The sequence below is a fragment of the Callorhinchus milii genome, unplaced genomic scaffold (genome assembly GCF_018977255.1).
Source record: "Callorhinchus milii isolate IMCB2004 unplaced genomic scaffold, IMCB_Cmil_1.0 Scaffold2, whole genome shotgun sequence".
Lineage (NCBI taxonomy): Eukaryota > Metazoa > Chordata > Chondrichthyes > Chimaeriformes > Callorhinchidae > Callorhinchus > Callorhinchus milii.
In genome coordinates, this window is record NW_024704743.1 from 45,634,702 (window position 1) to 45,662,122 (window position 27,421).

At 39.7% G+C, this 27,421-nt stretch overlaps 1 protein-coding gene and 1 long non-coding RNA gene across 10 annotated transcripts in view; one reads left to right on the forward strand and one right to left on the reverse strand.

Moving 5' to 3' along the window:
- Window positions 1–27,421, reverse strand: part of LOC103179954 (sodium bicarbonate cotransporter 3) — a 99,317-nt gene that overhangs the window by 65,124 nt on the left and 6,772 nt on the right. For 7 of the 9 annotated variants that reach the window (XM_007895514.2, XM_007895513.2, XM_007895516.2 and 4 more), the window contains exon 2: window positions 490–571. In XM_007895514.2, coding sequence (XP_007893705.1) covers window positions 490–571 — 82 coding nt within the window. Of the gene's footprint in view, window positions 1–489; window positions 572–7,620; window positions 7,720–11,178; window positions 11,349–27,421 lie in introns of those variants that run through there. The other 2 variants (XM_007895511.2, XM_007895510.2) reach the window with 2 other exon arrangements.
- Window positions 19,378–22,475, forward strand: LOC103179952. Its single transcript, XR_488046.2, has 3 exons — window positions 19,378–19,443; window positions 19,739–19,889; window positions 22,017–22,475. It is a non-coding gene; the product is annotated as an uncharacterized LOC103179952 (long non-coding RNA).

A 27,421-nucleotide genomic window follows, 5' to 3' on the forward strand; every position in this document is an offset into this window, starting at 1 on the left:
AATTTTTAAAAAATTTCCTTCCACTGTTCAATTATAATTTTGTAGAATCACTAAGAATTATTTAAAAAAATTAAAATCCTGGTTTGTATTGATTGTACAAACAAAGGAGACGAGTTAATTTTCTTAAGGTAACATGTTCATTGAATAAATAAGTCAATGAAGCACTGTTACTATTTAATGTAGCCATTTTGTTGACAAGTAGAGTACGATTAACAAATATAAAGTAGTTAACCTAGTTAGTTTAGATTTGATTCAATGCAAAGTCCTCGTAGTCTTATGGATACATAACAGTCTTCCATAAAATGCAGCTCCACATCTCTTTATATATAAAAACTGATTTTGTGAAGTACTATCTTGGCAAATGTACTACAAAGAAAACTGACTGCATTTTATATCAAACTGTGGAATAAATGTAGTTCCAAGTTATAAGAAACTTAAAAACCTAGGGAAAAGTTTTTCTTTAATGCTGATCATTCAAGATTCACTTACTTTCTAGCTCCTCAGTTTCAAAGTTTGTATTGACAACTGTACTCGTTTTACCCAAGTCCACAATAGCTTCTTCATCATGACGCTAAACAAACAAAAAAGAAATCATTAGCGCTCAGCATGTACAAACGTGACAAATTTAAAATTCAATACTCAAATACAAGATGAGGAGTGTATATTTTACAGATCAACACATTTTTTAAAAATATTGTGACTAACCAGATGGACTACTGTTTGACCCTGTCCAGTATTCCCATAAATTTTCATGTGGCATTTCTACTGCATCCGAAACTACACTTTACGAAACAATTTGTTTAGGAAATGGAGGAGAAGAAATTGCATCTTGCAACAAGTGTCCCATTTTGGATTCCCAAAACAATTTATGAATAATAAAGAAAAACCAACAAGGTTGCTTTTAGACTGCAGTATTCCCCCCAAAAGGTATGTTGTCAAAATTGCAGCACACATACAAAAATATATTAGTTTTGATATAGTGGATACATAACTTTCAAGTCCGAGTGAACCCAAATGATCCAGGCATAAACATTTCCATCACAAATTGCAATTCACAATTGTCAATTCCAACATCTTCAGCAAAAGGAAATGCTACCCAAGCATTAAGGGCCCTTTGGGACTCCCCATTATGTAGCAAACTAATCAACACATTTTGTAATATTTATTGAAGACTGTTTATTCATGGACTTTTTCCAGTGTCACCTCCCATTTCCTCAAGGCGTTTGTTCGGTTCCCTCCTATTTTTAAAAATAAGTGATGTAGTTTCCTTAGCCACATTGTGAAAATCTAGAACAAGATTTAATTCTTATTAAATAACCCAAATGAAAATCTGAAAATTGAAATCCAAGATGTGTACAAATTCTAATCCTATTCTAACCTGTCAAATTAAGTAGTGTTTATTCCCATACATCTATCACAAAACGACATTAAATTTAAAATTGATTTAATAACTTACAAGACAAATTTACATTTATATAGAGCCTTTCACATTGGGAGCAGGGCATTGGATAGTCTAAGGTTTGCACTTGAGCTGGGTGTGTGAGCTGAGGAAGGGGATGGGGGGGGAGATAGGAAGATAGCCAAAAGCACAGTCAAAAAGATCTTGAGGCAGATCTTGAGGGAAGGCAAGGAACCAGTCAAAGGGACTCCATGATGAAGTTCCAGATTGGGATCAGATACTCTGAATGCCCAATTGCCAATGATAGAGCAGGGGATGTGAAGCAGGCCAGTGCCCACTGAGCAAAGGGAGCTGCCAGGTTAGTAGGGTTTGAGGAGGTTGCAGAGATAGATGGTTTAAAAGTGAGGCGGGATTTAAAGGTTGGGATGAGGATCTTGAACTCAATCCAAGGGTGGATGGGGAGCCAGTGGAGTTAAGTGAGAATTAGGTGATAGGTTTGTGGAAAGAACTTTCACATCTTTTGCTCTAACTGAAGTATGGGCTAAATCTGTGCTACTTATTGGTGAATCATTAATAATAAATGCTGGTGGGACATTTATTGTACGTGTTTGAATTATTTTAAAAGATGCAAATATTAAAAGAAATACTTAATTTGTGGAAATGGGCAAACAAAATCTACCTCTATTGCAAGAAATACAACATGTATACACTACAGTGGCTCAACCCAGGCAAGGAGTCAAATCATTTCATCAGCACAGTTGCCCAACAGTAATACACACTCTGAAGTTGTGAACTCCAGTTAAGTCATTCTATTTTAATGGAAGCATAAGTTTACATCATGCCATGGGATTCTTTCCCAGTTACACACACTACTGCAGACTGTCCATTATAGACACCAGGTTTAGCAACTATCTGAATATAGCAAGGAATCAGAACCTCCATGTGATCAAAGCCCAAAGTCCTATCATGCCACATCTTAATGTCTCACAGAAATTTATCTCAGCATTTTATTTGCCTGTTGATTTAATGAGTAAATAAATGTACTGCCTGGCACTGTGCCATTCGATATCATGAAAGGTCACAGGTTTGATTTTTATCTCTGTTGCATCAGAGTTCTTATCCGGGTCAATGGTCTGGCACAGCTGGTGCCATTGGTTAGAGAACGGGGTGGAGGAAGAAAATCAAGGCAGCGTGCTTCCATCTGGTTGCTATCCAGTGATCATTGCTGAAAAGCATATATGCATATTAGATTAGAACAGGGTTGGGCTTGGCTGTGACTCATGAAAGAATGAGTATTGGTTACCATTCTCGAACGCAAATATCTACTGGGACATACCGGAAAAATACCGTACCCTAGAAAGATTTAGTGCTTTCAAGCCAATTTTTATTAATACAAAAATTGTGTAAAGACAAAATGCAAAATACTGCAGATGCTGGAAATCTGAAACAAAAACAGAAGTCACTGGGAACACTCAGCAGGTCAGGCAGCATCTATGGAGAAAGGAAAGTGAGTCAACGTTTCAGGTCCACGACCCTTCGTCAGAACTGGGAGGGAGAGGGCTAACGGAGAGGGGGGAGGCAGGACAAGGAAGACAAAGGAGAAAATGGGGCAGAGGAAAGGGGATGATGCCACTTCAACTCTCCACTCCCACTCGCACTCTGACCTCTCCATCCACGGTCTCCTACATGTTCCAATGAGCCACAGTGCAAGTTTGAGGAACAACACCTCATTTATCTGCTCGGGACCTTACAGCCCTCTGGCCTCAATATTGATTTCAACAATTTCAGACCATAACAGTTCACTTTCCCCCTCCCCCTCTTCTGTGATCATTACCACATCTCTGGGTCCCTATACACACCTTTTCTTTCTCTGGTCTGCCTATTTTGTTGCAATTTCCCCCCCCCTTTGTTTTGCATTATTAGCACCTCTATTCCCCTGTTTTGTTGCAATCCCTCCCCCCACCGGTTTTGCATCATTAACACCATTTTAACCCATCTCCCCTGTCCTCTACCCCTTTTTCTCCATTGTCTTCCTTGTCCTGCCTCCCCCCTTAAAAGCCTCTCCCTCCCAACATGCTCCAGTTCTGATGAAGGGTTGTGGTCCCAAAATGTTGACTCATTTTCCTTTCTCCATAGATGCTGCCTGACCTGCTGAGTGTTCCCAGCGACTTCTGTTTTTGTATCGTGTAAAGATCCTTGTATCCAGCAGACTCCAACACAACAGTAAAGTTCTCCATTTTCAATCATTTTCAAACAGCACAGCTAAGCTATATCAAATGCAAGTATTATTGTTATAATAATTATTACTTAACTAGAATCGCAGCTACACGCTTTCAAATTCCCATGCTATGACGAACAGTTATATTAAACTCATTCTGTACCAGGCTTATGACACTCTAATGGAAAGGATTTCCAAGGACAGTCATAAATAGATCCTTGCACAAGAAATAGGTTATTTGAAATTGCACCGGAGTACATAGAAATCCCTTTGAAAGCTTTTAAGATTTCAAATATTAAAAATCCTTTCAAATTAAATTTTTTTTAAATTTATACTATTACTTTTTCAAAAATAATTCTTATTTCTCCCCTATCTACTTGGGTATGGATCGACAGCCTGCAGGCACCTTTGGGACATCTTCCAAGTCATCATTATTCATGTGTATTGGGACGTCCTTCTGACGTGAAAGGTGCTACACAAATGTAATCTTGTTGTTGTTGTTGTGTAAGATGACACTCAACGTGATAAACTACTGCAGCCAAAGCTAATCCTAACCACACCCAACACCTACAACTCTGCCCCTCGCATGAGGACCTGGATTAAGCAGCTGGGCTTGGACCTCGAGAACATCAAGGCAGCTGGCACATCACAAGCTTTACTATAAAGTTCCTCCCACCACGCTGAAGGCAGATGGCTGCAAGATGGCCGATGAGGAAATGTGTGCCCAAGCTGCGGACAGGAAGATGGTGGCATGTCCTCACGCATTTCATGCTGAGCTCTGTTGCCCTACGGGAAGCTCTCAGGGAATTCCTTGTACCTACCATTAACCATGCTTGTCAAATGTCAAACAACCAACTAGAGACGATTCTCTTTGGGGGTGAGGGAGATAAGCGCTCCAAGGTGACATGTTTGGCAACAGAATGTCGGAATCGAGTCAGCCCTCTGTGGCAGTCTCGGAAGTCAAGTTCCTCAGCCAGGTGGGTCAGGAATACTGCAGGTTAACCAGCCTGGCTCATCAGCAGGAGTTTTGAAGTGCAGACCAGTCACTGAGGGCAGAGAATCATGCCACTCAGCTCCAGCAACTTAACCCTGCAACTCAATGCCCTAATGGGTTGTGTGGTGCTAGCTGAACAAGCAGCAGGAAAGCTTATCAGACAGCGATATCAAGGGCAAGCTATGCAGTTTAGCTGGTTAGACTCCAGCAGTACCCCAACGCACACCCTGGGGTCCCCAAGCCTCGGCTCTTGCCAAGCTTTCCAGAATTATGTAAGTAGGATGATTCCCTCCAAGGAGAGAGTGCACATTCCAACAATCTATCTCTGGAATTTCCATGTACAGGTGCATGGGATACTCAAATTGGTTTGGAAACTCTTAAGTAATGTGCTGGGTTTCCACATGTGCCAGAGGCTTGGCTAACCCCGCCACAAATATCCACACCTCTACATAGTGATCAAAAGCAGCAAAATTGGCGGACTTTTCCTTCCCTAACTCTGCAGAGGACAATTATGATGCTCCAACTGCTGTTCATTCTGTTATTCAGCTAAACAAGTACAAGTCAAGATTCAAACCTGTAATCTTCAAGCACCACCCCCTGTAATACCCAGACCAGGGATATAGCATTGTCCCCAAAGCATTGAGGAGTATATGTTTGTGGCTTACAAATCCATCACCTTACAAACACCCAGTGTCTCTCCCGACCATACATCACTTTCAAAGTACTTATAAAAACAAGTTCACTTAAGATTTCATAAATTAATACATCCAATTTTGAACTCAAAAAGCGTTTTTTGTAAAGCAAGATGCTTTCAGGATTTAAAATGAAACTCACCCAGACACCAAGCAGAGTGTCAGACAATGGCACTCATCAGAATTTCGACTTGCTACGTTAAGCAATTGAAAAGGAATGGTGGAGAATCAATAAGATCTTTCACCTCGCCTCAGAAATTCAGTTAAGATGAGCTTGATCATGAGAGTAGCATAACTTGCAGTAAGCCTAAATTACTTTTTGTGCATTACTTCCAAATAGCGTTTTTTTTAAAAAGCGCTCATTTTTCAGAAAATAATAGATGTATATCAGAGCAATATAGGGCCAGCCTTAACCCTACTAAGTACTGAATAGTTTAAAATAAAAGTATGAGGAAGGGAAGACATGATAAATGTATTCCTTTCAAAAAGTGATTTGAAGCTTATAAGCTAAAATTGTGGCTTCAATAGCTCATCTTTATACATCATCTTTAACTTTAAAACTAATGCTGTGTTAAATTGTGCACAGACCAATCTTGTCTAATCTTGTTGTTGTCTGAAATACTAGCCAGCTGTGAGAAAGGAAAAGGTCAAAAGTGTGTTGATCAGATGAAGAAACGCTCACCCACATACATTTAGGATTTGTTTTCAAGCCAAGAAGTGCTGTCAATTGGTATGTGACTTGATCCAGCCAGAAGCAATAAAAAATACATTCAGAAGGGTATTTTTGGTCTCTCGGTGTTGGCCGAATAAATGTGTGTTGGCCAAAGAAGGTAGTGAGATTCAGCATGATAGCACAGTAGTATGCATACTAATTAAACTGCATTTAAATGGAACTTAGTTTTATTTTCTAAGAATATAGAAAACGTTACTCAGTGGTTAGACTACTCGCCTCGCAAGCGAGAGACCTGCATTTGATTCTTGGCAGGGCAAGTTTCCTTACTCCACACATCTGATAATAAAAAAAAAAAAAAAAATTTGTCACTTCAATCCACGACTGTTTCGCCGACAAATATACAGTCAATTCACTTTACAGTATATTCTGTGAAATGCTTTGAGACATCTAGATGTGAAAAGCGCTATATCAAATGCAAATGTTATTATTATTAATATGTTTTGACTATAGTAGTGTGTGCTGAACTTTTTAAAAATGCCACATTCAAATAAAGGATATTAAGAGAAATACATTTTTTTTCCTGATGCAGGAAGTCAAATTAGAGAAAGCGAGGCAATTTTCTTAATACGAGCAGCAATTCTACAAAAGCGTCTAAAAAAATTATAACATTGTATAAATGGAAAATTTTTACTTTTTCCTCAGTTGATCAACTTTGCTGAATGCCAATTTAGTCTCATTGTGTTCAACTGTAGACTTCAAACGATTTAAATAATCCACTTAAATCAACAGGTCGGTCTGCAAAATCTGGCATACAAAATGCCTTTGAAGCCTTATAAAAGCCTTATAAAAAGCAACAAGTGCCTAGATTCCAAAATCTTGTGTATACAATATGAAATGGTTCCCTGATAAAAAAAAACATTTTTAATCTGCTGGATTTGCAAAAGTACTTATAAAATAAAAGTTCACTTAAGAATTCATGAATGAATACATCAAATGCTGAACCAACTCAATGGGTGTTTTTTGTAAAGCAAGATGCTTTCAGAATTTAAATTGAAACTCACCCAGACACCACTACAGAGTTCCAGACAATGATAATCAGACAATCCATTTGCTAGGTTCAGCTGACTTTTTTCATCCAACAATACTTCAACTCACATTCTGCTGGTTTTGCACAATTCCATCACTCTAATAGTCTGCATAATCCCAGGAAATAATTCAACCACAGCAATCAATGATTCAGTGCACATTCACAACATCTGTGAAGAAATTCACATGGCAGCACTGTTTAATACAACTCAATTAGATCCTCTCAATACTTAACCTTTTAAAACAAGTTCTGACATATTCCACTTTTATTTTGGGGAGCAAGTGGAAAGGAAATTAATTTAGGAAGGTTGTTACATCGACAATAATCCAATGCAGGTAGCCAAATTTAAACACAATAATGCAATTGTAAATTTACTACAGAACGTACTGCTTGTTACACAGACCATCCGAGTGGAATAAACAGAAGCTAAGTTCAAAGAGTTAATTTAACTAACCAATGAACCTACTACCTATACTTCACACTGTTTTGTCTCAACTCTGATGCAGTTTATAAAATGTAACAAAGCATTCAGTACATTAATAAAGATAGCATTTTACTTGAGGTTTTGGTGGCAGCAAGAAATAATGCGTAGATTGCATGTTCTTCACAATGGCCTCTTCAACAGAAATAGATACAAACTTCACTCTCCCAAATAGAATGGTAAGGTTATGATGAAGGACACGCTATATATTGACCACAGCTGACTGTGAAGGTAGTGCGTAAAACTTCACAGCACCAATCAGAAACTTTCCTCCCAAACTTTGGATTTTGCACAATACTCCTATGGGTAAATTTACTACCATGTGCCTATGAAAGATGTCTTTGCATTGCACAGCAATGAAACCATGTCATGGCATATCAAAGTAAGCCTAATAAGACATTTCTTCTTTCCCTCCCCAGGTCAGCTAAAGGATTATAGATGACATCTTATGCTTCAAAGCTTATCTATCCTGCAAAACGAGAAGCCTCAAAAACATAAAATCCTCTGCTTCATTATGCCTCAGATAAAGTGAGTGTCAGATTACTTGCAGTTCATCAGTCAAAGCATCTAGTAGAAGTACTAAAAATACAGTAAAAAGAAAAAACAGGAAATGAAGTGACTAAGGTTCATTATGAAAATATTTTCGGCATTATCTAGTATTCTGCCTCTCGTTGTTGTCTCCACAAGAATCTACAGTGTGAGGAAGTGCCATAGTTCAAGTAGAACTTTCGGTTTTGTTTTGAGATATTTTATTTCAACAGAAGAGAGAACCAAACTACATGTTAGAAATTAATCATTTCATCCTGACAAGCTTAGGATCTTACCAAGCATGTTTTACAATCTGTTTTCAAAACTCTAATGAAACCTCAACAGGGTTCAATGCCTCAACTTGAATTTAGCAGCAGATTTGATAAGTGCAGAATCAGATACAAACCACTCAACCACTCATGCACTTGAATGAACTTTTTTTGGGTGGTGGTGGGGGGGGGGGGGGGGGTAGGGAGAGGGTGCAGAAAAGAACGAGAGATGTGGGATACTAAATGACTCAAAGTTTTCATACAATACACCCATTGAATATAGCATAATATAAAGGTGACGATGGGCCAATCATGCAAGAACAACAACAATAAGGCAAGGAGTTTTAAATAAACAATGCTACAGATGACGGAAATGCTCCACACCCTTATAATCCCACCAAACCGGGTTTGGAGTTTGGAAACCGGACTTTGGAAACTGGATTTTGCACGCATATGAAAAAACAAGATCTACTAACAATTATATGATCCATTAGTATAGTTTCTATGAGATGATCTTGTAGATCCAAACATTTTTCCACAAGAATGCCATACATTAAAAGCTTACTGCATCTATTGACAAGTAAATTAAATATTCATAGGCTTTTGTTGCTTAGAGTCAACATTCAAACTCTGGTGGCTTCATTGTAGCAGATTCTTCATTTGATTTTAAAATAAAAACATCAGAACAATTAAAATATGAAACTAAAATAAGATAAGAACAATAAAACTGGAAAGTAAAAAGCAAATCATAGAACTTTAGCCCAGGTGATGGGCAGGGAAATTCATGAGAGCAAAGATGCTTTATGAAATTACACATAATACTCAGTAAGTAGCAACACATTGCCCTCCGTGTACATATAAGGGGTAGCCCACTCACATCAATTCATTCTGCTGCATTTGAATTGAAAATGGAAATAATACACTTCCCTCACTTCCTTTGTTCTCTACCTAACAAAAGCAGCAAATTAGATTTGTATAGTGCCTTTCACGTCCCGAGGCGCTTGACAGTCGGGAATTTGGACCCAAGCTGGGGTTTGGAATCAGTAGGAGGAGAGGACAGGGAAGGTTGGAGACTGACTGACTGACGGTGTGGTGGAAGTTGAGGGTCTTGGCACGGTGTTGAAGGAGTTAAGGGAGAGAACAAGGCGAAGGGACTGTGGGATGGAGTTCCAAAGGATGAGGGAGAGAAGGTGAAGGCCTTCCGGCCTTGTCACTAATATGCATTTAGTTGGGCAATCTGCATTGCCCGATGCCATGATGGTTGGTCAAAACCTCATCTTCTGTACTTGTTCACTGTTCTGTGCTGTACATGCAGTCCTTCGGTATTGCAGCCAGTAAGTGTGGATGACGGGTGGGAACTTAGGTTCCTGTGATTGTCTCACATGGAGCACTGCGTATGCTGCTTCAAGGCCAGTAAGTGCGCATGCGGTGAAGGCTCCCCTTCACTCCACGTGACCAGACATTCCTCTCTCTCACCAGGTGATCATGTGACAGATGCTCTTTCCTCTCGGCTTTGCTGTACGAATTGAACTTTACAACTTTTTACTTTTTGTTGCATCATAAATTTGAATTAGTTAATTGTACAACTGAATGCATAATTAAGAGCACAATATAATAATAACAAATCCTTGCATTTGATACAAAACATAATAGCTATTCGTGTGCAGCTTGACTAGGTGAAAATTGTACCAATTCAAGCTGCGCATTAAACCAGGGGAGCTTTAACGTGCTGCTTCAATAGGTGCAACGTTAGACCACAGAACCGGGATTTGAATGAAAGCGTGCCATTTGTGCTTTCATTCAAATCACGGTTCAGGCCACACTGCGCCTAAAAAAAGACCGGCGTGATCTCTGCTCCACAGACGGGATTAAATACGCATAGTTTACAGATAAAACCCGAAGAGTTGGCAAGTATGCAGAACATTCAGTGGGCCGGATGAAATCATCTCCCGGGCCGGATGTGGCCCGTGGGCCACCAGTTGGACCACCCTGAATGATTTAGGATTATAGTAATTTAGTTATTCCAATACTTGAGAGGCTTTATGACTGTTAGTTTGGTTCAGTATGAGGTTATCCAAGCTGAAATATACAGAATTAGTCAGCCTTTGGAGATAGTCATTTCCATAAATCTGATGTAAGAATGAAAAAGCTTACACAACTCAGAAAAGCCATGGGATGACCCCACCAATCTGTATTTGCAAGCAAAATAGTTTTGTTTGTCTCAGTTGAACACTGACCAAACATTTGTTTTCATAAATAACGGAATCACAAATACTTAATAAAAAAAATCACATTCACTTAAATAAAAACATTGTTCTTGTGCACATCACATCAAAGATTACACTTAGAGCTCAAACCTTGAGTTTCCTTTAATTAAAAGCACAATTTGAAACCTAGTTTTATTGTTGGATACAGGATGTGAGCCGCAACAGAGACTGAAGCAGTCAAACATGAAAACCTTTACAACAGTAAGGAGGCAGCGACAAGACACCAAAAAACCCTGTACAATCTGACAATTGCCAATTTCTTTTGTTAATTTAATTTCCACTGCATTCTACCAATACAAGTAATGGATCCTGACATTATAAAGAACAAAAGCCAGCAGAAGCATCTCCTCTGCATTCCACAAATGACATGACTGATGGCTTCAATTAACTATTCCCATTTCAGCCCTGCTCTGCTGCTACCTTACAGAAAAGAAAAATTCAAACGATATCTAGCTTTTTCCAACATCAACACGTCTTTGACTGCTGCGTTTCACACACTAAGATGAAGGGAATTGAAACCAAAATTTAAATCGATATCTGCTACGCAAAAGGAAATAGAATGGTACATACAGATAAAAGGTTTTCTTCAGGCCAGTTATTCTCCATTCTTTGAAAATATAGAATACGGTCGTTCCGAGGTCCAAAAGGATTAGTTCATTTCCTGAGTGTCTGCAGTATCTGTAATGTTTTAGTCTTCACTGCCTTCACACCAATGCACTCAAGTAACCTGCTGTTTCCACCAGCCAACCAATTATAGCTGTGTGTGAAAATGTAATCTTACAAGCCAATAACAGCCATACGCAGGGTCACAGAAGAGGGGATTTCTCAGCTGCAAATACATACTTTCAATTCCATCTGAGAGGAATACCAAAAAAGGCCCTGGAACAAGACCTTACTAGTATCTTTCAAAAGAGAAGGTTATGGCAACTTCATCATAATAGATTCATTTTGTACTCAAAGTCGGTTGTAAACACCGCCTGCTATTTAAAACTAGAGTACTGAAGTTGTAAAGATGATTAATTGCAGAGGCTACAGTATTGGTTACACATGGTTTTATATAAATATATTAAGGAGCGCTTTGAGACGCCTTCCAGCGGGAAGGGCTCTATGTAAATACAAGTTGTTGTTGTTGTAATAACTATGATTTCCATTTCTTTCAAACTAAATGGGCTGATTAACAGCTCAAATCTTAGGTATACTAATTATACTCATATTTTGTGCATTCAGAAGTCATATTACAGTATAGCTCAAGAATGGGGAGAAGAATGATGGAATAGCTATACAACTCTGTTCCAGTCACATACCTATTATTCAACACCACCAAAATCATTGGCTTTGGAAGCTCCTACATCTGGACTACGTGGTGTCAAACCATTGTTTCACAGCACAGGGGATTAGTGAACTGGTCACCTCGATTTCTGCTTGCAATATTTTACTGAAGATTACTGACAGTGTTGTCTTGGTGAAAAAAGTCTTGTTTTTTTCTTGCAATACAAAATATTTGTCTTAACATCTATACTAATAAAGACCAAATGTCTGTCTGTCTGCCAAGAATGCAATAACTGATTGACTTAGAGACATGGTCTCTGAGACCTCATCGGAAAGATTTTGCATGGGAGAGTGTCATGGGCATATTTTTCAGGGATCTCCTATCATTGAGCTACATTAAAATATATATAAAAAATGCTTTAATTAGGTCCACGGAAAGGTATGCATGGTATTCTGCAACAAAGTTGTGACAGGTCACACACACTTCTAGAGAAATTAGTTTTCAATCTATACTAATAGACAAAATGTTTGTCTTTGTGTCAGGAGTCCTCCCAACAGGATATGTGCACAAATGTGAACAAGGGATGCTAACGAGTTCAATGGCACATTTTCTTAATCTTAAGGGATAAAGATGCCCAAGAAGCAAATATCAAGCCTTTCAATGACAAATAAGCATGCCAAATGAAAGAGAGATGGACAATTAAATTAAACTGATTGCAAGGGTAGCAGCAACTGGTAATGCTCGTCACAAATAAAATGAACTTTGGTCTTTAGATTTTTCCTAACAAAAGGGTAAATCTGGATATATGCTTGTGGATGTAGCCTTTAAGTGTTGGAAGATTCTGCCTAAGGAGTTTATAAAACATTTTTTCAGGAAATAGAACATTATAACAGTAGTTCGGGTCCATAAAATCTCAACCGGTGCTATTAAGAGACTATTATTAATCAGACCCACAGACAGACAGTTATATTGGCATCGCAAAATACAGGCTAGCGTGTTACTAACCAAAATGGATGACATCCAGGTCACCAGATCGCAATCATTTTAAAAACATTACACTGTACAGCATGCAAGAAACAGCATCAGTGGCAAGTGGATGAACCCAAAATCTGCCATTTTGGCTTCCCACATAGTGATCAACGTTTTGAAGCACCGATGGATCAGACACATACATTCTGGATTTTAGGGGTAAGTAAATATCAGGGTCACACCCTCGTTTGCACTATAGGGTGAACGCACAATGGGACAAAGCACATTTGAATGGAGTTCGACTGTATCCAGAACATGAGCTACCTGCAGACTGGATTGCTCTTCTTTGCATTCCACTGGCCATCCAAGCAAAAGGCGATATAGTTCAGCAATATAGTTCAGCAACTGTTTTGTAGTTAGCAATGGAGACATAGCACATGGATTTCTGTCCCAATATTCCCTAATTTTGTTGCAGACCCTTTTCTACACAAGTATCACTGGACAGACTCATTCTATAATAGTAGTTCCGCCCTCTTTTTCTCCCATCCATCCTGGTCAAACTTTCTAGTAGCTAAACCAGCTGTTCAAGAATGGAAAAGGCCATATCTCACTTTTAGAAGAACTTTGGAGATACCTGCAAGTAATCATACATCTTCTGATTTTATGCTTTTTTTCAGTTAAAGGACACATTACGTTTCAAGACACACCTGACCTGTACCTTGCACTGTAAAACTGGAAACTGAATAACAAAGCAAAAAATATTTTGGGCGGGTGGGAGGAAAGGTGTAAGCAGGATCTCATTAGGGCTGAAATAGCTAGAGTGACATGCCTGGCAATGCAATATCAAGTTGATCAACTGTGGCACTCTTGGTAGTCCAGTTACCAGGTGAGTCCACAGTACTCTAAGGCACTGCCAACAGCAGATGAGGCAGCCTGGCTCTACAGCAGGAGGGGCAGACCATCACCGGGCTCAGGGATTCCTCCCACTCAGCTCCTGTTAACTTTTCAAGCTGAAGCCCTGATGGAGGTCCTAGCTGGACAAGCAGTCTAATTTTTTTTTATACAAGACATTAACAACAGGATCATTCTGTATCGTTGTGAACACCACGCAGGGAAGATATAAAGACGTTCACCGAAAGCACAGTGGAGAGAGGTGGACTTTAAAGATCCCATGGGACTGTTCGAAAAGCCTATCCTGGCCAACAATCCCCCAATTAAAGTTAGTCATTGGTTTCATGGCTGTTTGTGGGTCATTGCTGTGAGCAATTATGCTGTGCATTTGCCAACAAATACACAGTCACTCCATTTCATAGTAAATCCTGTGAGGCATTTGAGACATCCTTCCGACGTGTTAAGGCACTGTACCAAATGCAAGGATTATTATTAATATTGTATCTCAGTGGAACTCTTCCTATCTTAAACAGAAATCACTTAAACCACAGCCCACTGTGCGGCAGGATGGCACAGTGGCTGTAATTTTACCTCCAGGACCTGAATATGAAACCAGCTCAGACTAACGGGATAAAGCTTTAGCAATTGTAAGAATTATGTTAAATAAGCTGAACAGGCTTAAATCGATGCAGCCTGCTGTGCTTGGGTTCACAGCAAAGAACTGCTCATAAATTAACAATCTCAGAAACACATGAGAAAACCAGGTGAGGGGTATTCAAATTTCACATTGCTTTAATGGGATAGGAATGCTGCTATTATGACCATGAGGCAGAATAGCCTCACATTTCGCCCACAAAATATACTGTCAATTCACTTTACAGTATATGCTGTGAAGCTCTTTATGTCTCGAAGACGTGATAAGGCGCTACATCAAGTGCAAGGATTATTATTTATAAGAGAAATTTATAACAAGTAGGAATTAATCCCAAATGTACTGTCCCTTTCCATAATTTTTTTTGCAAAATTATACAAAAATTAATATTACAAAAAATCAAATCTGGGTAAGCACAGCCATTCAAGCCTGCCATTCTGACAGGAACAAAGCATGTGAAGCATACAATATTTAATACTAAGTCACTGAAATATACTTTTGGGTACATACACTTGGAGGGGGCTCCTGAAAGGCTCCACGTAAATATGTATTGTATTGTGTGCACATACAGAAACTGATTAATAGGAAAGGTAATCTTGAGGTGGTGAAGCTCTACCCAGTTTGCAACCAACACTGGGAAATTCCTGGACAAGATATGCCTTAACTATAAGAGTAAAGATCTGAATCTATGACTACATAGGAAATATATAGAAGATGGGTTACACACAATGAATGCAAGTTGATCCATGACCCATCACTGAGGTATCAAACCACTTGGTGGTGCTCCAGTGGCAGGAAAGAGTCCGGCTTCAAAATGTGAAAATGAGCCCTTGTGCTGAATTAAATGAAGAGGACAATCTCAATTTAAAGCCAAATGAAAAGCTGCCTCATGCTAGGAAGCAAGCTATAAAATAATATTGCAAAATTATTCAGAAGCTTCTAGGAATGAATTCTTTGAATGAAGTGCAATGCAGAAGCAGATAGACAATAACACAAGAGAGAGTTAAAGGGGGGGAAAAGATGAAGTTAACAGAACAATCTGACAGAGAAATACTAAAGATTTGTTTTGAGTCTGATGGCCTCCATAATAAAAAACAGAACAGTGAAACCATGCCAGTATGTGCTAATGTCATATCCATATTCCATAAACAGATTACATCAGAGTCTTGGTGAATTAGGATGCAATTACGAGTCATGCAAAAAGTAATTTTATGTGAAAAGGCCAGCTAGTTCTGCAGTTAATCAATCCACATCGGGTCCATTTGTTAGACGTTTGTTCCAGGTATCCACTCTGAGGGGCAGGTTGAGAAAGGAGAAAATAAAAACTTTCTAGCCCATGTAAATGTTTTAAAAATATTTAAACCTATGTCATTTAGTTTTTACCTCATGATCTTACTACATCTATTAAAATACACTGTCAGCCTTTTTAACTGACCGAACTGTGTTTAGCACATTCAATAAACAACAAATACAGATGCAACAAAGAACTATAAAGGGTTTCAAAAATGAACTACGAATAATCAACAATGAACTATACAATAGATAAGTTAAAATAATCTTTTAAGACGTTGGATGGTTTATCCTGTTTGAAGTTACTATTTTAAAACATTTTCTGCAACAAAATTAGGGAATATTGGGACAGAAAATTATTTTACATAATGCACTTTTAAATCCATTCATGGTCCAGATCTTCATGAGCTGTTTTGTCTTCTTGTAATAATCACATGGTCACAAACGTTTAAATAATTTGATAATAATCCCTTCTAAGTCTGTGCAAACAGGCAGCTAGCTGTCAGACCAATCTACTTGTTTGGTTTCATAAACCAATAACTTTTTATATCCTTTATTTCCATTGCCATAATGTTGCTACATTTCTGGAGATTAATAAATAAATTATAGCAGTTTCACTTAGCCATTAGCTTGCTATCCAGTGCACTAATTTACTGTCAGACTGGCTCAATCGTTAGCACTCTCAGCTCTGAATCAGAAGCTGTAGATTCAAGCCCCACGTCAGGATTTGGACCTCACAAAGTCCAAGTTAACACTTCAATATGGTGCTGGACGTGTGTTATTTGTTGAAGGTGCCATCCTTTGGATAAGGCTTTAAACTGAGATCCTGCCTGCATTTTCAGGTGGACATTAAAGATCCTATGACACTATTCAAATATGGGAGTTTCTTTTGAGTCTTGGCCAACAATCCCCCAAATAATAATAATTCTTGCATTTTCTATAGGGCTTATCACATCTTTGAGACGTCTCAAAGCACTTCATAGAATATACTGTAAAGTGAATTGATTGTATATTTTGTGGGCGAAACACGGCAGCCAATTGCGCACATTTGGTTACTCACCTCATGGCTGTTTGTGAGTCACTTTTGTGCGCAACTGGCTGATGTTTGTGTCTACAAAATAGAGTCACTCCACTTTGCAGCAAAATCTGTGAAGCTCTTCTCATTCAGAGTACATTGGCAAATGAAAGCTTTAGTAGGATGCATAGTAGGCTAAATGTTCATGTTTTAAAAGGCAAAATAATCATCTTTTGTAGCAAAACCTCCTGAATCTTGGAAGACAGAGGTATTTTACCAGGTGCTGTGCCACAAATCTTCCTTTTCGACCATGCTTACAGTCACCTCTGAGTCAGGCTCCGCCACTGTTAAGCGCTCTGAGACACTATCCTGTGTGGAAGGTGCTATATAAGTGCAAGTTGTTGTTAATATTATTTTTAAGGTATTTTGCTATCTGTAATGAATCGTACATACTTGTGGCAATAATCTTGGTAGGGGGAGAGAGAAGCTAAAACATATTTCCAATTAATAGCTGATATTTAGCAGTTGTATTCATTTCACATTTGGGACAACCAAAACAATACACTATCCAATCTGCAACTTTACTCTACTACTACCTTTTTTGGGGAGAATAAGGTTAAAATATCTTCTCCCCAGTTAAAACGATGCCAACACGTAACCACAGACCACTGCCAATGATAGCGCTGAAAGCTGACTTGACTTGTCCAATTTTTCCTCTACGTGAGAAAATCTAGCAGACTGCCAAGAGTGAAAAATAGAACAGTCCAAATGTATTGATACATCCAAACTCCTTCCACAAGCAAGTGTTTTGACAACTCGCCGAGAACTGTTCCATGCAAAGCCTTATTTGCAGCTCACACAAGCATTTAATTGACATTGCGGAGTCCTGTAGCTCAGTGGTTAGAGCACATACCTCACAAGCAAGAGGACCTGTGTTCGATTCCTGATGGTGAAAAGTTGGGCAAGTTTCCTTAATCCACACGCCTCTGTTTACCTAGCAATAAGTATGAACCCGGTTGTTAGTCGATTGGCGGATCGCTTTTCCTGGGATAATAACCCCTTCAAAAAAAAATATTTGGTCATTTAATCCATGACGGTTTGTGGGGCACTGCTGTGCACAATTGGCTGCCACGTTTCATCCACAAAACATATAGTCAATTCACTTTACAGTATAATCTGTGTAGAGTATTGAGACATCTAGAAAACTTGATAAGGTGCTATATCAAATGAAAGGATTATTATTATAGAAGTATTACAACCATGCAATTGGCAAACTCGTTCCAGTATTCATACCATACACATGATAGAATATCTCGTAAACCACTACTCAGCGGGAGTAAAAAGCTTGGAATTTTAAGTATTCGGTGTCAAACCTGAAATGCAGCACTGTAGACTGGATTTGTTATAGAAGGACTGTTATATGACAAACTCTTTCAGGATTGGGTTATTAGAGCATCCGGTGACCACAACCGACCTGAAAAAGGTATTTGGTGATAACCCAGGCTTGCTAGCCCAACATTAACATTCCTCACTTTCCTAACTGAATTATTATTAAACTGACCAATTATATTGTCTAAATGTGTATTTGTTTATTCATCTAGAAGTATATTCATCTAAACGTAATTTGGTTTCATGTAACCTCACCCGATGTGCAAATGTACTGCCAATCATTCACTCCATTTACAACAAAAACACAAGCAGCTTTCTCCTGAGCTTTGTAATACAATAAAAGTCATTTGTAACTGAACGACATTTACCTTCAATTGACTTAACAAGTACTACAACAAATGAAAACAGATTTAGATCACTTGAAAATACACTTCATAATGCAACCACCACGCAGTTCACTAAGTTAATACCAGGAACTACAAGGAAGCAGCAATAAAATGAACAAACACCGCAATAGAATAAAAATTTAAATATACAGAAGCACACCATTACAACACATTAACTGGGTGCCACAACAGCCCAAACAGCATTGTAACAGGGCACAATTGTCAACATTTCCAGAATTCTGCAATTACACGTAGAAAGACGACTTGCTTCAAACCACAGGCCAGCTTTTCATTCACTAAAACAATCTTCAACTTCTGGAACTTAAGATTGTTAAAGTTCCTTCCTGCGAGCTGCATATGCAATGTTTTAAAGACAGCCGACCAGCTTTTTTTTCACCATTCAAACAATCGATGCACATTATAATGAAGTGCATTATAAAGGAGTTCTATGGTAATTCCAAAATTGCTTCAATTTTTAGAGTATTTTTTCATTTAAAACAGTAAATATTACAGTAAACTGTAAATATTCTGTATTTAATTTTACAACAAAGATTTGAAGCGCATTAAAATACTGAGTATCCACATGTTAGCTAACCATACATTGGTTAAGAAGTGCAATACAAGCAACTGTAATTCGAGATGGAGGGAGGAATGGGTAGGAAAAAAGTCACAGACTGAAACCGAAAGAGAGTCCAAGAGAGAGTGTCAGAAAGTGTCCAAGAGAGTCACAGAAAAAAAGAGAGAGGACTCAGAGGGAGTGAAAGAGTGTGTGAGCGAAAGAGAGAGAGAGAAAAGAGAAAGAACGGTAGAAATTTAGAAAGAGGGAGAGAAAGTTCAAGAGAGAAAAAGACTCAGAGAAGAGAAAGGTAGAATGAGAGAGAAAGTTAGTCAGAGCGAGAATGCCATGGAGAGAAGAGCTGACACAGTATTGGTCCTGCAGTGACAAAATAACTTCTGATGGAAAAAGATTATGGTAGGCACTCGAGCCAGTTTACATTTTTCATGATGCCTCATTATCTGTACTGTTGCCATATTTACAATGGGATTGATTCCAAGTAGTGTGAATAATAACACTTAGAAAAGGCTGAGATGGAGACAAAAGCATTAGGGCCTACTGACGAATCAAATGACTTTCCTTTCAACCATAGGGACAGGAAACAGACGAGACATTTAGATTCAAACTTCATTGCTTCACTGTGGTATATAAAGACCATACATTGAGAACAAAGGCTTGGTTTCTCCTTCTCAGGGTAAAGTGTTTTCCACAGGTGACAACCGAGCTACAGCAACAGAACTGCGAATGAAAAATTCTGAAATTCTGCAAATCAAGTAAAGGTTTGGTGCAAACAAAAGGGAAACGCTATGTAGTTTGAACGCAAACCTCCATCACACAGCCTTGGACCAAAGCAATATTCCAAAGTAAGATTTTAAAGTATAATCTTAAGAGCCTCTTTGTTGGCATTTCTTAACTTTAAATAATTCCAAGTTGCAAGAGATGTACACATCTGGGGCTGTGGTAACATGCACACAGATTTCTCCAAATTTTGTTTTTAATATAGAGGATGTGGTTCTTTCAAACAATCTGCAGTTCTTGTGGACAATTTTGCTTGGCGTTCAAGAATTTGGCCTACATTTTCTATTACAAAGAAAGAAAAAAAGAGCAGTTTGCTTTCTGTCTTGTTTCAGTGGCTAACTTCCGCAAGCAGAAAATTAATTCAGATAGTTTTTTTTACATTTAAAAATAGAATCAAATTCTTCATTTAAATCACTTCAATGAATGCGCAAGATGTTACTTCAGTATTACCTTTAGTAGCTAAGTGATGTGCAGTTATTTTTATTACAACACATGAACATGCATTACAATCGGTGTGAACTCTGACTGTATTTTCAGCCAACTCAATCCTCCCAGTCCGGACTCCTGGTCAGTCTTGTAAAGTGCTTTGATATATTTTCCAACATGAAAGGCACCAAATAAGTGTAAATATTTGTAATAAGCAATCAGGGTCACTTGCATGCCAGGTAATCATGTATTCAATATGTATTGTACAAAGTATTTGCAATGTTCCACATTAACTATGATGGAATTGCATATTGAAAATAAAGTCAAAGAAAGTTCTTGCTTCAACAAACCTGTAGAACAGATTAGTTAGTGATCCCAAGTATGTATCTGTACCTCACAAAACACTCACAGGATAAGTTTGCAGCCTTCAGCAATCAGACAATTTCACTGCCAATCTAGAATTGCTGATGTCATTTTACAGTTCAAGACGGAAACTGCATGAGAAACCACTACAGTTCAGAGAAGCTGATAATTTTAGAAGACACAGGCTGGTGAAACACACTGAGCTTATTTACACAGAGTTGTGGTGGCAAAGTATTTGTTGGATGTGAGATCCACTACTTCACTAGTTTTGCCACATTAAGCTTGCAGCATTGCTGGCTCTTACCACTTCAATTTATGTCTGCCTCTAATCTTCCTTGTAATAATCGCTTTCCTCTTTTCCTACGCATTAATTTTCACTTGTACCTCTGTCCCACATTCTGATCCTGACATGTATGCTTTTCATTCCNAAAAAAAGCATGCAGCAGAAGATCCTCAAGTACAGTTAATAGTTAAGACAAGACACCGTTTAACTTACCCCCAGTTACATCTCTGTCTTAAAAATCCCCAAATAAATAGTTAATTTTAAAATAAATATTGTAAGAATATGTAATTTGACAAATAATTTCTTTGTGTTGCTGATCTTTACTGGATATTGTTTTGTTCTGGCTTGTTGCTGTGACTTTACAATGTCCTTTAAGCAAGGACTTTTGCATGTTAATTCTTTTTCAAGGGGAATATGGCCTGAAGTTATTATGTTCCAGCATAATCTATAATCCAATTACCATAATCACCACCGCCAAGGAGAAGAAAATAATAATAATCCTTGCATTTGATATAGCCCATTATCACATTGTCAAAGGTTTCAAGGGGCTGCAGAGAATTTACTAGATGCAGTGACGGCATTTTGTAATGGGGGATTGTGGCCAGGACCTCTGGAGACATTCCCTCCTCTTTTCTAGACATGCCCTTGTATCTCTAGCGTCTGGCTGAACAAGGCATTGGTTTAACGTCCCATCTGAAGGACGGGTCCTCCGACAATACAACACCCGCCACCCCCCCTCCCCCCCACCACCTCATTAGAGTATCACCTTCGAGCGCTACCAAATGTTCACGAGTTCGTACTTGGTTAGTTGTTTCCAATTTAGTGGCGGTGCTTTCGATTTTACCCCACAATGTAAATGTCCACTTTCCCAGTACCAGCAGCTTTGTGCTACTGCAGATCCGGGTATATTAAAACCAGATCTCAAACAACTTGCCAGGTAAATCAAGCATTCATTTTCCCACTTACGTAATGGATCATAAACCGGATTCCGCAAAACTCTCAGCACGCTGAACAACAAGCCATTAATGAGCAGCTTCCTTATGGTTGAAATGTTCGGGATATCGTAAGCCAAACGTGCAGTAATCGTGAAATTGACAAATATACAAACATTTCTGTTTAGTACGAGCGACCTAAGGAAACGTCGAGGACTAAGCTACGAAACGAAGGATTTGAAGAGCACTCTGTCCTGGCTGGCACCCCGATCGAGCCCGTTAAGGATTCAAACTGCTAAACAGTGAATAAAGCAAGATATCAAGAACGATGTTTCCCCTCAATCAGAACTTACCAGTGACCCCGGGTGTGTGGACGAAGACATGAAGCCACTTTGCTGTCCAGATCTACTGTTACAGTTCAACTGTCTGCCTTCTGAACCCTCACGGACTCTCGTTCCGGAACATGGCTATTTATGAGCAACTTCAATTGTCAAAGATCCGAGTGGTCTTGTGAGACGATCTCTATTTGAGGAGCTCTGAACCTCTGAACCCCATCAAGGAAGGCATTTGGCATTCTGGCCGTGTAATGCACTGAATAGCACGAGCGATGAACTTCTTATATAGCGTTAATACAGAGCTGAAAATAGAGCCGCGTTTCTATTTATTACACTGATGTGCATAATTGGCTGGCGCATTTCACCATTCATTTTACAGTATGTTCTGTGAAGTGCTTTGGGACGTCTAGAAGACATGAAAAGCGCTATATGAAATGCAAGGATTATTATTATTATGATTATTATTATTAATACCTCATTGCGGTGAGTGGGGCAATAGAGCCAAAATTAAGCTCAATTCTGCTCAATTTTAGGTACGAATTGCTTTTTTTTTCTCCCTTTATTTGGCCTTAAATATTTATTTTCTGTCTTATTTAGGCAGAAATCAAGGATAAATCAATTGTACAACATCATTTCAAATTTCAACACAAAAACAGCGTTCAATTTTGAATTCAACATTTTTATTTCAAGCGTTTACAATTAATTGCTCAAAAATGTATAATTTATTTTACATTAAATATAGTAAAGTAAATGCAGGGAAACAACATCTTGTCATTTAAAAACAGAGTTAGATGGCGAAGACCTGCCTCCACTCCATAAAGCAATCAAAGTTAAGTACTCAAGAGTGAATTCTTCACTTGATCAAAATGTCCTGATTTTCGGGGAGAAAGGAGAATGAAATCTGGTTTAGGATATTTCACTTCTAGAACTTGAAGTCAAACATTGTGCAGATTAAAAACTTTTCTCTGATATAAATTAATTAAGTCTCAATTCAGATTGCGCACATCAGCAACACAAAACTGCCCACAATTCAGCACGAACGCAAAGTTCAAAATCTCCCTCTGAAAAGCCACAACAATAATAATAATAATCCTTGCATTTGATATAGCGCTTTTCACGTCAGGAGGACGTCCCAAAGCGCTTCACAGAACATACTGTAAAGTGAATTGACTGTATATTTGTGGGCGAACGCGGCAGCCAATTGCGCACAGCAATGTCCCACAAACAGTCGTAGATTGAAAATGACCAATTTATTATTGTTTTGTTTTTTTGGAGGGATTATTATTAGGCGTGTGGAGTAAGGAAACTTGCCCAAGGTTTCGCCCTCTGCCTGGAATTGAACTTGGGTCTCTTGCTTGCAAAGCGAGTGCTCTCACCACTGAGCTATAGGACTCCAATTTTGACCTAAAGAAACTCTTAAAATGCTTAAACAACAGAATACCCAGTGCTCTCTTTGTAAAGTGCCATATGTTGTAACAGTATCAGAAACATGCTTTTTTTATATAATACATTAAACAGACAATAAGTAACATGCGACATTTGTGCAGGTAGAGTTCCCTTTGCATATTAATTTCACATTGAGACTCACTTTACTCTTCCCCCAACAAATGCTACCACGAAGAATGCGATCAATACCCAAACCACTTGCTATGTAAGATTACTAAATATACTGCTATACAGGAAACAGCATGTAGTACACTGATTAAAATCAACTATTGCAAACAAGCAACCATTTATTGGATAAGATATTGTGTTCCTTCACTATTTACTTCCTTTAAAAAAATACCAATTGCAAAAACTTGAACTCATGTTTGGTATTTAAAAAAGGACGCTTTATAATATTAAAAGAGCAAGTCTGCTTCGGGCGGGGAACAAACATTCCTACTCCAGTCAGTACTATGTATACATGCATATAATATTTACTTAGAGCACACAATATTGGCAATTCACAAATATGTCTAGTCATACTGTGTGAAGTTTTTTTTAATAAACAGAATGTTGCCCAAAAAATGTATGCAAACGCCAAACCAATCAGCATTCCAATGGCAGTGCTCACCAGGTCCTTATTATGCTACAATCCAGCAGTTGGTTATCGTCTGCTTTTTATTTTCAGAAGTAAAAACGGCAGCTCTGAAAAGAACGTCTACGTATCCTTTCAAAAGCAACCCTTCTGTTAATTTTAAACATTACAGTATTACACAACATTACTGTTCTACTTCAAGAAGTCCGCCCTCCCACAAGTTATGACTCTTCATGCGATTCAGTTCCAGGAAGGCAACTGTTCTCAGGTTAGTATCGTGCCAAAGTGGCCACTCTTGTATGTCAAGTGCAGACTGTCAATAGTATCATGAGATGAACAGCCTTTCTCCTCAGGCGCTGAGCATCACTATCCATGGTCACACTCTCCACCTTGCTAAGCCAGTCCGTAACCTTGGCATCTTGTTTGACCCTCAACTATCCTTTCTACCCCACATCTGTGCCATGATCCGCTCTACCTTCCCCCACCTCCACAACGTTGCCCGGCTCTGCCACTGTCTCACACTGCAGGCCATCGAAACCCTCATACATGTTTTCATTACGTCGAAGCTCAACTATGCAAACTCATTGCTTGTCAGCAACTCCCCAACTCCTGAATCCATAGGCTCCAAATCATCCAGAACTCTGCAGCCCGTGTCCTCTCCCGCACTCGGCTCCACGACCCTATCACCCCCATCCTTGCCCAACTCCACTGGCTTCCCATCACACAGAGGATACAGTTCAAGATCCTGGTCCTCACCTTCAAAGCCCTCTGTGGTTTTGCTCCCCCCACCTCTGTGACCACCTAAACCCCTACCATCCTGCTCACTCCCTCCGCTCAGCAGGGTTCGGGCCTCCTGACACTCTGCCCCACCCACTGGAACTTCATCCAGCAGTCCCTCCATCTCGCCCCCTCCCTCGCCACATTCAAGACCCTCCTCTTCGACCATGCTTTCGATCTCCCTGATTCCCCCCCTGCCCCTCCACCCTCCCTGACCCCCAGCTTGGGTCCAAAACCCTGTCCGTCCAGCCCCTTGGGCATCCTCCTGACGTGATATACAAATGTAATTTTGTTGTTGTTGTTTTCCAAATAAACCAAAAGATTGTGAATCCTGTAGCTTAGTCCCATGGTTAGCACGCTTGCCTCACAAGCGAGGGGACCCGGGTTCGATTCCTGAGGGGGGCAAAACCTTAGGCTAGTTTCCTTACTCCACACGCCCATGTTCACCTTAGCAGTAAGTAGGAACCCAGTTAAGTCTTTTGTCGGATTGCTTTCTGGGAGTAATAATCCCATCAAAAAGAAACAAAAAAATAAACTGGTCACTCAATCTACAACGATTTGTGGGATACTGCTGTGTGCAATTGGCTGCCTCATTTTGCCACAAAATATACAGTCAATTCACTTTACAGTACATTCTGTGAAGCGCTTTGAGACGCCTCAACGACATGATAAGGCGCTATAATCAAATGCAAGGATTATTATTATTTTAGTATTTATAGTGTCTCAGATATCATAATCATAGACAAAGCCATTTCCGATCATCATTGCATCTCCTTTAACTCCTCACTCCCTCTCCTCAACGCCAGCAAACCCACCTCCATCTCCTACCGCCCCTGGAAAAAAATCTCCCCACAATCCCTCTCCACTGCCCTGGAGTCATCTGAACTCCTCCCCATCTGGCCTACCTCCCGCACTGATTTATCCTCCGCTCACTCTCCTCCACAACTCCCTCTCTCCCACTCTTGATGCCCTTGCCCCCCCTCACCACCTGAACCTCACCCTGGGACAGCAACCACTTCCGCTCCCCCAAGGGTCAGGTGTGGGCTGCCGAACGCACCTGGCTAAAGTCTGACCTAACAGTCCATCGGTAGATCTGGCTGGACCACATCAAAACTTACCACTCCGCCCTTGCCTCCGGCAAATCATCCTTCTACTCCAAGATAATCTTGGAGGCGAAGGACAACCCCAGACTTCTATTCTCCACCACAAACCGGCTCCTTTATCCACCCTCCCACACCTCGTCCATTCTCTCCTCAAACTGTGAGGAGATGCTGGATTTCCTCAAGTCCAAAAATCGAGGGGAACCGTTCAGCTGCCTCCACCCTCCCAACCGCCACTCCCTCCCCATCTCCCTCCCACACTCCAACTTCTACCCATCCTTCCCTCCACATCTTCAAACCTGTCTCTCATTCCTCTCTCATCACCACCATATCCAGCATGAAATACACCACCTGCTCCCTTGACCCCATCCCCACCCCTCTCCTTACCTCCCAGCTCCACCTCCTCGCCCCTCTACTCTCCACCACCATCAATCTCTCCCTATCATCTGGCACCATCCCCACCCCCCTAAAAACAGCTGCGGTTACCCCCATCAATCTGTCCGCTCCCTCCATTCAGCAGGCTCCGGCCTACTCAACGCCTGCCGCCCGACCCACCCTACTATCGTCGGCCGGGTTTTTAGTCTCTCTGCCCCACCATCTGGAACTCCATCCCACAATCCCTTCACCTTGCTCCCTCGCTTGCCTCCTTCAAGGCAAGACTCAAGACCTTTTTCAACCATGCTTTCAGCCGCCCTCTGCCCTCTCTCACCCGAACCCTGCCCCCCTCGTTCGGATCCTGATCTCTGACTGTTGAGCGCCTTGGGATGTTCTCCTAAAGTGAAAGGTGCTTTACAAATGTAATTTTGTTATTATAGTCAGCCTATAATATACAGTCAATTCACTTTACAGTACATTCTGAGACGCCTTGAAGATGTGATAAGGCACTGTATTAAATCCAAGGATTATTATTATTATAAAATGTTTCTTATATACTAATACTCCTTGTATTTGATAGAGTCTTTCAATCTGGAGGCCATCTCAAAGCACTTTACAGGATTTACTGCAAAGTGTTGGGACTGCATTTTGTAGTCATGGCAACCAATTTGCACACACCAATGTTCCACGAGCATCCATGAAGTGAGTGAGCAATGGAAGATTGTTGGCCAGGACACTGGGTGAGCTACTGACAGTATTATACCTATGAATGTATCAAGTCAGATCTCCTGTTTGCAGAGGCAACAAAAGATTTAACACAAGACACAAAATACCAGTTCCTTCCTAAGACAGGCTTGGCTTCAGAGAAACGGTGTAAAAGCAGCATTACATTGATAGCTCTCTAAGGTCTCCTCCTTCTCTATTCAAGCCTGCAGAGTCCCAGGTTCTTTAGCTCTTCTCATAGCTCTTCCAAGAAGATGGAAATA